The sequence below is a fragment of the Bubalus bubalis genome, chromosome 3 (assembly GCF_019923935.1).
Source record: "Bubalus bubalis isolate 160015118507 breed Murrah chromosome 3, NDDB_SH_1, whole genome shotgun sequence".
NCBI lineage: Eukaryota > Metazoa > Chordata > Mammalia > Artiodactyla > Bovidae > Bubalus > Bubalus bubalis.
In genome coordinates, this window is record NC_059159.1 from 8,092,359 (window position 1) to 8,103,452 (window position 11,094).

An 11,094-nucleotide genomic window follows, 5' to 3' on the forward strand; every position below is an offset into this window, starting at 1 on the left:
TCGATGGAGTCCAGGGTTCAGGTACCTCGCTGGAACCCTGGCAGGAGGGTTCTGCCATCAGGTCTCAGCTGAGGGAGGGCAGCGCCAGTGCCCCCCTCTGGGGGTCTTGGAGAGGGATAGAGGAGAATGGGTGGGCTCAGCGCTTAGGCCACTCCAGACCCGTGTCCTCGCTTTTGATCTGTGCTCCGCATGCTGCCTGGACCAAAGCAGAGCACGATGTGCTGGGCCACCTCAGAAATTCCTCCAAGAGCTTCCCATGGCCAGTGCAGTGGCCTTCCAAACAGCGGCCCAAGAGGTTCCCCTGGGATGTGGACAGAAAGTAGGAGAAACTTACTTTCATCTCAATCTTTACAAGCTTTATGCATGTCTCTGGTGGCAGGACTGCATTTGTACAGTAATATGGTGTATAATTTATGAGTGGATGCATATAATTCCTTTATGAGTGTACCCATATGTTTCTTTCAGGAGTGCACACTTAAATTCTGCTTTTTACTGAAGAGGGTATGTAATCGGAAGCGTTGGGTGAGGACTGTCCAGAGGTTAGAAGTGAACCATTTAGCCAGCCCTTCACTCCCTGGCCTCCCTTGTCTTTCTGGCTTCATCATCTATATTCTTCCTCCCCTCATGACACCTCCCCTGTGACATCATGGCTCCACCAATACTCGAATTTCAGTTGCTGGAACATGCCTTGAGTTTTCACGCCTGCAGCCCTGGCAGAGTCTTCTGTCTGGGGGCCCACTCTTCCCTGCAGCCCCTGCAAATTCAGCCAAGATGAGAGAGCCCAACTTCTCTCTGAAGTGTCTCCTGATGCTTGTAATTCCCAGAGAGTTCTGTAGGCGTCTTTAATCGCCTGAGTCTCTCCGCGGTGGGTGGTGGCCATTTGTTTAACTTGCCAGGGAGTTTGTTTTAGACTCTAAGCCCCTAGAGGGCCAGGCCCAGCGCTTAGTCATATCTACATCCACAACAGACAGAGGGCGATTTACCCGGCCACTGGGGGGACAACCTGGGCCCAGTGAGGTTAATCAGGCTTCACAAGGTCGGGTCTGCTGACCCCACTAATCAGCTTGAGCCTCCTAATCCATCGCCAGCAGGAACTTCAGGACGGAGGGCAGAGGCTCGGGAGAGCTGGTGGGGGCCATCTTGGCCTTCTCCTGCAGACTCGGTCCGGAGGGGATGGGGCAGCTGAGACATGTGCACCACCCTCTTCCTGCTCAGCACCTTGGCCATGCTGTGGCGCCGCCGATTTGCCAACCGGGTCCAACCGTGAGAAAATCACCGGGCCCTGGGCTGGGGTGGGGGAAAATGATTGGGCTGAAGGCGGGCAGGGGCTGCCTGTACTCACAGGGAGGCTGGGAGGGGCTTGCCGGGGAGCCCTGAGAGGATTCCCCTTGGAGTAGGAGGCACTCTGAGTTCTTCGAAGGTGCTGGCTGCGGCCTCCGGTCCCCAGAATCCAATATGGCTTAGGTCTTGCAGAGAAGCAGGAGAGGGGTCTGGGGTCCGGGGTCTGAGCTCTGGGATCTGGGTGTTACCCACAGCTCTGCCGACCTCTTTTCCCTCCCGCAGAGAGCCCAATGGAGTCGATGGGGCAGTTTCAGGCAGCAGCTTGGACACAGACCTCCAGTCAGGCAGGTAAGGCAGAAGAGCCTGGGGTGGAGCAGGGAGGGTGTCACGAAGGAGGCTGCCACTGTCCCTAGTCCCTACCCAGGCCCTGGGGTGTACGTGTGTGTGTGTGTGTGTGTGTGTGTGTGTGTGTGCTCCAGGCCCTGGGGTGTACGTGTGTGTGCGTGCGTGTGTGCGTGCGTGTGTGTGTGTGTGTGTGCGCTCCAGGCTGGCCCCTCACCCCAGCTTGCCTGTTCCCTGTGTGCCTACTGGGTAGGCTGAATGTCTGTTTTCTCCAGCTGGGTATGGGAGTCCCAGCCTTCCCCTGTGGACCCAAACTGTTCTGTCTTGCGTGTCCGAGTGTGGGGTGGTCCCCAGGGCCCCGCCGTTGGGAAGCGCAGCGGGAGAGGAGAGAGAGAGGAGTCATCGGCAGCTCTGTGATGCTCGGCCTGCCTTCCCCTCCCCCTTCTTCTCCCGCGGCCCCGCCCAGCCTCGGCAGCTCCACTGCCCGAACCTCCAGCAGGATTCGCTGTCTGGTCCCCAATAGAAGGCGCGGGAGGCGCATGACGTCACCGCCACCGAGTGCCATTGGCTGGGCAGCCCCTGCGGGCAGGACGTTGTCTCCGGTGGCCAGAAAGTTAACTCTTCCCTCTTCTGAAGCCATGTGGCCTTTAGAAGGGGTGAAGTTTGGGCGGAGGGGTAACGTCTGGACTTTCCCTTCCCCGGGTGACTAGTGTCCTTTGATGAGAGGGGCTGTATGCCCAACAATAAACACTGAAAAATCGACCAATATTTGTTAGGGACACACTGTGGGAGATGTTGGTTTGTGCCTGCCGGCCCACCTGGTGTGGGGGCCTAGCTGAAGAGGGAGTTCTCTCCTGTAACAGCTTCTTCTGAGCCCCTGGCACTGCTCCTCTTACTCCCCATGAAAGACAGAGTGTGATGGCCTTGGGCTTCGGGGGACCCTGGGAGAAGGCTGTCTCCCCACAGGCTCAGATGGCTGAGACAGACAGCATGCACTGGTACGCTTGTCTGGACGCCCCATGCCTCGTCCAGGGTGTGGGGAATGTGCCTGCGCTGTGACCCCTAGATAGCTAGAGATGGGCAATAGAACATGGGTCTTACTTCTCAGTCTTTGGATTCCCCTAGGTCTGGAATGTCAGAACCATGTTCCCCGGCTCCCCGCCCACCCCCAACTCCATCTCTCTGACCTCCCCTGGTCCCCAGGAAGCCCAGGGCCTGTGCAGGAAGCAGAGTCATTTCTGTGATGCCCTTCCTCTTAGTTCCCCGACTGGGGATCCAGCCTGTACCCCCTGCACTGGAAGGCGGTGTCTTAACCACTGGTCCTCCAGGAAAGTGCCCTGGTCCTCACTGTGGGGTTTGGGTCTAGCGTGGGGCAGGCATGCATGCTCAGTGGCTGTCATGTCCAACACTGGGCAGCCCCATGGACTGTAGCTCACCAGGCTCTTCTGCCCATGGGGTTTCTTGGGCAACGAGTGGGTTGCCGTTTCCTCTGCCAGGGGATCTTCTCGACCCAGGGATCAAACCCATGTCTCCTTCATTGGCAGGTGGATTCTTTACCACTGAGCCACCAGGGAAGCCTGGAGTGGGGCAGCCTGAGTTTAAATCCCACCTCCTCCCCTCTTACTGAGAGTCTGTGGGTGAATTATGTAATCTTTTATTTATATGTAAACTGAGATTAATAACAGAGAGGTTGCAAGGTTTCTGTGAGGTTTGAGTGAGATAACCATTATAATGCACTGGCACACAGTAACTGCTCAATTAACACCAGGTTCTCTCTTGCTGTTATGAGATCACTGCTTTATTCTTCCCTGGGGGGCTCTCATACATTAACTCACTCAAAAGAGTCCCTGGCCCCAGAGGTCCGGCCCTTCAAGTATTTCTGGCTTTTGTCAATGTTGCAGGAAACTGAAGGAGAGGGAGATGGAAAGGACTTGCTAGAGGTTGTCTGCCCAGTTTGTGGTTGACGTGGGACTGGCAGGTCTCTGACTTCAGAGTCCATCTCCTCCACATGAAATGCCCCTGGAGCTCCTGTCAGGAGAGAAAAGGCCAAATCTGGGACCATCTGGCCGGGCCTGGTCTGCTGTGGCCTTGCCAGGACTGTTAACTCCTTGGGACTCAGCTAACTGGAGAAACTGGCCTCCTATCTACCCCTCTCGCAGACAGTGGGTCCACGGAAGGCTGGCCTGGAGGTGGGGAGTGGGGCTGGGGACGGTGGTAGATGGGAAATTTCTGCTCTCCAGTTCCACTGTTGTTACTTCCAACTGGCTTCTGGGAGCGGGGGGCTCCTGTTCCTCTATTGTAGGGTGAATCTCTAGGTGCAGGGCTGGGAGAAAGAAGACTGGAAACAGGGGCGGGTCATCCCTCCCAGTCCTCTGACTCCATATTCTTTCCTGTTTAGGGAGAAAGAGCCTCTGAAGTAAGCCCTGGTCTCTTGAGGTGGAGCTCAGCCCCAGGGCCTGGGATCAGCTGGCCACGGCAGGTACGGCAGGGTCTGCAGCCTCGAGGGCAGAGGGCAGGGCTGGGGACAAGGCGGGAAGGACACAGAGTCCACAAAGCCTGGCAGCATGGGAGCGGGTCAGGTTGTGGTCACGACGGAGGTTGAGCGTAGGAGGGTGGACTCCTTCCGGTGGCTCCTGCCGGAAGCCTGTTGTGTTCCAGGTCACAACGTAAGGGTCAGTTTTAAGAGAATGAGGGGTCATCTCAACAGCATTTTCTAGGCCTGGGGATGAGGTGGTGGTCCTGCTGGGGGCCTGAGGGCTGTCTAGAGGACTTCTTAGGGAGAGGTGGCACTCTGGGATGCCCACTCTGTAATACAAGTCCCCGCTCTGGGATGGGAGACCCAGCCCATAAGCTGGTTTTTCTCTTTCAGCTCAAGTCCCAGTGTGCCCCCCACCCCGGAAGGACAATGTGCTGGAAGCAGCAGCTGCAGGAGGGGAACCAGGGAAAGCAGTTGTCGAGAAGGTAGACTCCCCTTTTGGCCTGGACCACTGGTCTGCACCACCCTAGGCCCTAGCCTGGGGCTCCTGGAGAAGCGGGCCTGGTCAGGCAGGCAGGAGGGCCGGAGGAGCTTGAGCTCTGGGACAGGCTCCCTTCCTCGGAGGCCACCCAGAGAGAGGGACTCAGTGGGGTGCCCCAGCCCTGTTAACTCTGAGGCAACTCTTGCCACCTAGGGGGCGACAGGAGGGAACAGTAAGGAGTGAGGGGACTCCAGAAGTGAGGCACAGCCATGGCTCACGTTTGCCGAGGAGGGGCTGCCTGTTGTCCTCTGCTGAACCTTCACAATAACCCATGCAGGCTGGTCACGCGATCACCCACGGTTCAGAAACAGAGGAAACTCGCAGAGAGGTTCACTGACTTACCCAGTGTCACTCAGCCAGAAAGTGGGGGACCCCAGGCTCATAAGGAGGAGGGGTGCAAGCCTCCTGAAACCACCTGGAACCTGTAGCTGCTCAGGGGAAGAAGCGGTTTCGCTGGCCTGGCCACCCATCGCTGGCAGCTCAGCTCATCCAGAGCTGTGTGGTGTCACTTGGCGGCAGTGGCACTCACGTCCTGTGACATTTGCCGCTGCCCGGTCCCCAGAGCTCCCCAGAGCTCACCCTGCTGGCTGCTCTGCTGAACCGATCACTAGGAAGGGCCAGCTGGGTCTATGAGGTGTCTGCCTGCAGCTGGATGGAAGCAACCCACAGCTTGTCCTCCTGGCGTGCGTGCGTCTGTGTGTGTGTGTGCGCGCGCGCGCGTGCATGCGAGCCTGTGTTCCAACCGGGCAGTAGCGTGTGGGAAGGGAGAAGCGTGACACTTGTTTTTGTCAGTCTGCTGACTGCTCAGTAGCGGCGGTGGTGGCCTCCTTTGCCCCCAGCTGCTCTGCCATTTCTCTCTCTTTACGATCCTGCCTGATCCCGAGTGGAGATAAAAGCAGATTTCCGCTTCTGCTCCCTGAGATCCAGGCGCAGACCCGGCAGGCAGCTGCTGCCCACTGCCTTGCAGCCATTCATCTTCCCAAGCCCCCCTCCTCCCACGTGCATCTCTCCTCCCTCTCCAGCCCCTACTGCTCACCCTCCCACCAGGAGCGAGGCCTCTGCCTGGCCAGCCCTGCTCCCTGACTTTCGAGAAAGAGAAGCTTCTGTAGATAGCAGGGAAGGCTGAGATGCAGCAGACTCGGGGAACCCACTCTCAAGGGACAGGGAGGAGGCACAGCCTGCTGCAGGGAGCCTGGCAGTTCCGTGGGAGCCTCAAAAAGTAGGGCAGGGCGGAGGCAGGGGAAGGGTCGCACCAGGGGAAGGAGCTCCGTGCTGGAGCTGAGTCAGAGCCCCACTGCCCGCCTGATATGGGCCGCAAGTTCATGACCACCTGTCTCAGCTCCCGTCAGCCTGTCTTTCTCCGGGAGGCATCACCATCCTGGTGGCAGGACTCACAGGCTGAGGGCCAGAGGGCACTGTTCCCAGGACCTGGCCTGTGCTCCCCGATCCTACCTTTGCGTTCATTCTCTAATCTCTTTGCCATATTCCTGTCACTTCATCCTGGCTGCCGCTCTCTGCCTGTCTCCTTCCACTGGGCTGAGGAACTGTCAAAGCAAGGTCGGCTCGCTGTACCGGGGCTGGCTCACCGCCCAGACACACATCCACAGAGTGACACCCCTTTGCAGCCCTGTTCTCAGAGCCTGCCCAGGAGGTGAAGGCGCCCCTGGGGACCATTAGCCGGAAAAAGGGAGGGAAAGCAAGACGAAGGGGCTGCTGGAGGTGGGGGGAGGTGTCTGCCAGGCTTGGAGGCTGCCCAGGCCCTGGCAGCTGGGGTGCCATGTGGGCTGGCTGGGAGGGGCTCTCTCCCCCAGGGAGCACGCTGGCTTTGGTGGGAGCAGATTGTGTTTACACCTTCCCCACACGCCCAGCCCACGCTCGCCTCTTATTCTCAGGGCTCTCCCACCCCTGGGCTCTGCACAGTCTGCACGCTGGCAGCTCCTACTGCAGAGTGGCCACCCTCGGCCGAGAACTCCTCTTCAGGAGGCTGCCCAGGGCCGAGGCGCCCTTTCCTCGGCCCACTATCTCCCGTCCCAGCAGCTGGGTTGAAGACTGTGCGGGGGGTGGGGTGGGGGGGGGCGGGTGGACCCAGTGTTCCCAAGAGGCTGAGTCCCTCTCTCTCCCATTTCCTTGGTAAGAGCTGCTGCTTGGATATGAGAGCAGAAAAGTTCAGGGGCTTGGTAGATCAGCTGTAACAAGAGGGAGGGGATTAAGGGGAGACTCAAGAGAGAGAGCTGGGTCCCTCCTGGTCCAGGGTGTGGGCTGTTAGGAAATAATGATCAAGGATTTGAGAGCGAGGAGCCCAGGGTCAGAGCACCAGGTTGAAATCTTGACTCCACTGCCACTTCGTACCTCTGTGGCCTTGGGTACGTTACTGAACGTCTCTGTGCCTGTTCCCTCATCTATAGCACGGAGCTAAAAGTGTTAGTTTCCTGTCTCACAGGATTGATGTTAAATTAGATAATGTGTGTAGCGTGGAGAAGGAAATGGCAACCCACTCCAGTGTTCTTGCCTGGAGAATCCCAGGGACAGGGGAGCCTGCTGGGCTGCCGTCTATGGGGTCGCACAGAGTCGGACACAACTGAAGTGACTTAGCAGCAGCAGTAGCGTGCTTACCACATTACTAAGTGTTCAGTATATGTGAGCTAGTGGGATTGTGTTTGTAAACTGTCAGTTACTGAACAATTACAGAACAATCAGTAGGTAAATCTAACAGCTGGAGTCCCTCCCCTCTTTCCCAGAGCCCCTCCTGGCCTGTCTTTCCACATAGACGACCACCGGGCACTGGGCAACTCTGAAATAAAGAGTAGAGGGCGGCACTGCTGGGTGGGGGCCACCAAGTAAGACCTAGCACCCAGTGAGACGGTACAAGAGCCTGCTGCTGTCGCTTCTGGGTACCTAGAATCCCATCCCAACCTCCAGGGGGTAGGGACGGTCCTGGCCTGGACACCTGCCCCCCAAGAGGCTCCGCTTCTTAGCTCCAGAGAAGACAGGCAGCAGTTGCCCTGATGCTCTTCTACCCTCCGTCTGAATGCTAATCTCCCTGCCGTGGAAGCCTGAGTGACAGGGAAAAGGCTGCTCGGAATTGCAGGGCAGCCGAGGGCAGCAGCGGGAGGCAAGGAGGTGCTGTCGTCTGCGACTTCTGCAGCTGAGGCTCAAGGCTGCTGCCAGTCTCTCCTGGAGCCTGGGAGACTGGGACACGACCAGAGAACTTATGAGGCAGCAGGGGTGGGGCGGGGCAGCAAGGGAGGCAGCCGCAGCAGCTGCGTCTGGCATGACCCTGGGGTGCAGAAGCAACCGGGGAGAGTACCGGCCCATCCCAAATGTGTGACTGTGTGTCTACGGACAAGACGGTCCCGGGCGGGGGCAGAGAGCAGAGGCCCAGTCTTAGACTGGCGGGACACAGCCCCATCTGAGGCAGCCACGCTGACACAACAGCAGGGGGCCCAGCTGGCCCCACTGCTCCCGGGCCCCCTCTGCAGGCGCCCCACTGCTAGAGAAGCCCAAGACCTTGAGATAGAGCCTCAACAGAAGAAGAGCCAAGTGGCTGATACCGAGGTTTACTTTGATGATAATGATAATGATACTACTACTATTAATAATAATGGCTAATAGGTCTCAAACACTCTGTGCCAGGCGCTGTGCCAAGAGCTTTATTTATAAGCACTGTCTCATTTATGAGGCAGGAACTGCTGTTAACCTCATTGACCCAATAAGGAAAGTGAGGTTCACAGAATTCATTCAAGGTCACTCACAGCTGGTGGCAAAGCCAGGACCTGCGCCCGGGCAACGTGATACCGGAGCTTGTGAGCTGGCAGGGCAGGAAGGGCCTGAGTCTTGAGGAAAGCCAGGGTGACCCGGCCTCCAGGCACAAGGAACCAGTCATGGCCCGGCCTGGGCGGTGCCTCTGCAGGTGGGCCAGGAGGGCTCTGCCAGGATTATCTGTGTGCTCTCTCTTCTGGAACCCATGGTTCAAGGGTAGACACTGGGTTCTGAAATGGCTAGTCCTTGCTTGCCAGCTGACAGAGGAAAGGAGAGCGGGCTCTGCAGGATCTGTCATCCTCTCAGGGAGGAGGCAGTGGCCACCGGCAGGGGTGACAGACAGGCCAGCACTCAGAGCCACTGCCAATCTGCTGTCCCCTTCAACCAGGACAGAGAGAGAGGACACAGCCAGCAGCCTGGCTGGAGGGGGAGCTGAAGGAGGGGGAGGGCTTCGAGCAGGTGGCTTCGAGAGGGAGCCCTTGACTTAAACTGGAAACGAGTCCTGGTACATAAGGACTATAGAACCTCTCTGTGGGATGCACATGCCCCCTAGTGGGGACTAAGCCTAGAGGGTGGACAGAAAATGAAAACAGAAGTAATGGATGACTATGACCTGTGAGCCTAAGTGGGAAGGGCCAATCCCATCCTTCGGTGAAGACACACACATCCACTTAATGTCACATGTAGAAGCCAGCTGAATTAAGCATTAAAGGAGACTATTAATGTATTCACTTGCTTGTTTATTTGACAAGCACATATTGGGAGCCCACAACATACAAATCTTGTATTAGGTGTTGGGAGTGAGACAGCGAAGAAAAAGACAGTGCCTGCCCTTCCAGTTAGAACAAGACCAAGACCTCGGCCTGGGAGGCCCAGTTCTACCAGCCAGACACTGCCTGACCACGTGACGGCTCCTCCTCTGGACCCCCACCTCCCCATTTAACAGGCACGTGTCGGAATCAGGTGGGCTGGCGCTGGCGACGTGAAGGACTAATGGCTGTCCTCAGGAAAAGAACTGTCGACTAAGATAAAGGGGACCAATCAGATGACCTCTGGGGGCCCCAGAACTTCTCCCAATCAAGAGACTCTGATGGACTGTGTCTGGAGGTGCTAACAAGGACTCGCTCACTCAACAGACATTTATGGAGTGTCTGTGTGCCAGGCACTGTGGATGCCAAAGTGAATTAAGACTTCCTGCCACAAACAACTAGAAAACTGAGCAAAATATAAGAAACAGACACTTGACGACAGGCAGCACACAGGATGGTGACCTCACGACTTCCTGGGCATCTGCCTCAGACAGTTCCCTGCCTGCGGCGGGGGGGCAGGGGGCAGAACATGCAGACTACGGCGGTCTTACTAGGGTGAGGAGACACGATCAGAGTTCAAGACAGTGTGGCGGGGCGGGGGGCGGGGGTGGGTGGCGGAGGAGGCAGTTCCAAAGGACATACACACAGATCAATGGGATCCGAAGAAGGACAGTGATTCAACAGAGAAAGGGAAATCTTGACGACAGAAAACAGAAAGCACTAACCATAAAAACAAAATGGATAAACTGGACTAAATCAAAACCGGAAAGACTAGGAGAAAGTATCTCCCAAGCAAATATCTGAGACAGGACTTGTGTCCAAAATATATAAAGAACTTTCACAAGTCAGGCCAATAAAAAAGGGAGGGTTTTAATAGACTCGTCATAAAGAAGTACACGTAGGGCCAATATACACAGAAAGATGCTCAACATCACAGTCAACAGGGAGATGCATGTTAAGACCACAGTGAGATACTGCAACACACCCACAAGAATGGCTAGCATTAAGACTGACCATAACAGGTCCTGCTAAGAGTGCGGAACCAGCGTAACTCTGAAACACATTGCTTGGGGGAATGTAAGCAACGCAAACCACTGGGGATACCAGTTTGGCAGTTTCCCTTGCAGTTATCCAAGAGGAATGAAAACTTATGTCCACAGACAGATCTGTATAAAAATGTTCATTGCAGCTTTATTAATCATAGTTCCAACAGCTCAAATGTCCATCAACATGCGCATGGATAAAAATATTGAGGTATATTTATCTGATGGAATAATATTCAGTAATTAAAAAGGAAATGAACGACTGTTATAAGCTACAGCATGGGTAATTGAGGGAAGCCAGACACAAAAGAGTACCTGCTGTAGGATTCTATTCATATGAAATTCTAGAACGGGCAAAACGAAGCTGTAGTGACACAAAGCAGATCAGTGGCTGTCTGGGGCAGGGCTGGACGGAGATTGACTGTAAAAGGGTGTGAAGGGGATCTCTGGGGGGTGAAAATGTTCTAAACCACAAAGGGGTCGTGGCTGCATAGGTGTATACACTTATGGGACTACTGCACTGTACATTTTTAAATGGATGCATTTTACTGTATGTAAATTATGCCTCAATAAAGATGACTTAAAGAGTTAAAAAAGCAAACAAACAAGAATAAAGCTTTGACTCTTGTCTTGCTTACGGTCTAGTGGAAAAGCCAGACATGAAAACAAATGATCATAAAATCAGATCAGATCAGTCGCTCAGTTGTGTCCGACTCTTTGCGACCCCATGAATCGCAGCACGCAGGCCTCCCTGTCCATCACCATCTCCCAGAGTTCACTCAGACTCACGTCCATCGAGTCAGTGATGCCATCCAGCCATCTCATCCTCTGTTGTCCCCTTCT

The 11,094-nt window shown here is 55.8% G+C and overlaps 1 protein-coding gene and 1 long non-coding RNA gene across 2 annotated transcripts; one reads left to right on the forward strand and one right to left on the reverse strand.

Moving 5' to 3' along the window:
* The first annotated feature begins 648 nt into the window (after positions 1-648).
* Positions 649-9,820, forward strand: PRCD (photoreceptor disc component). The gene is made up of 5 exons (XM_006045316.4): positions 649-1,263; positions 1,564-1,629; positions 4,022-4,102; positions 4,493-4,584; positions 9,191-9,820. The coding sequence occupies exons 1-3, from the start codon at positions 1,190-1,192 to the stop codon at positions 4,041-4,043; spliced, it is 162 nt and encodes a 53-aa protein (XP_006045378.3). The 5' UTR covers positions 649-1,189; the 3' UTR covers positions 4,044-4,102; positions 4,493-4,584; positions 9,191-9,820.
* On the reverse strand, positions 3,400-5,391 carry LOC112583613. The gene is made up of 2 exons (XR_006549301.1): positions 4,983-5,391; positions 3,400-3,651 (listed from the first exon to the last, which is right to left on the reverse strand). It is a non-coding gene; the product is annotated as an uncharacterized LOC112583613 (long non-coding RNA).
* Positions 9,821-11,094: the final 1,274 nt, after the last annotated feature.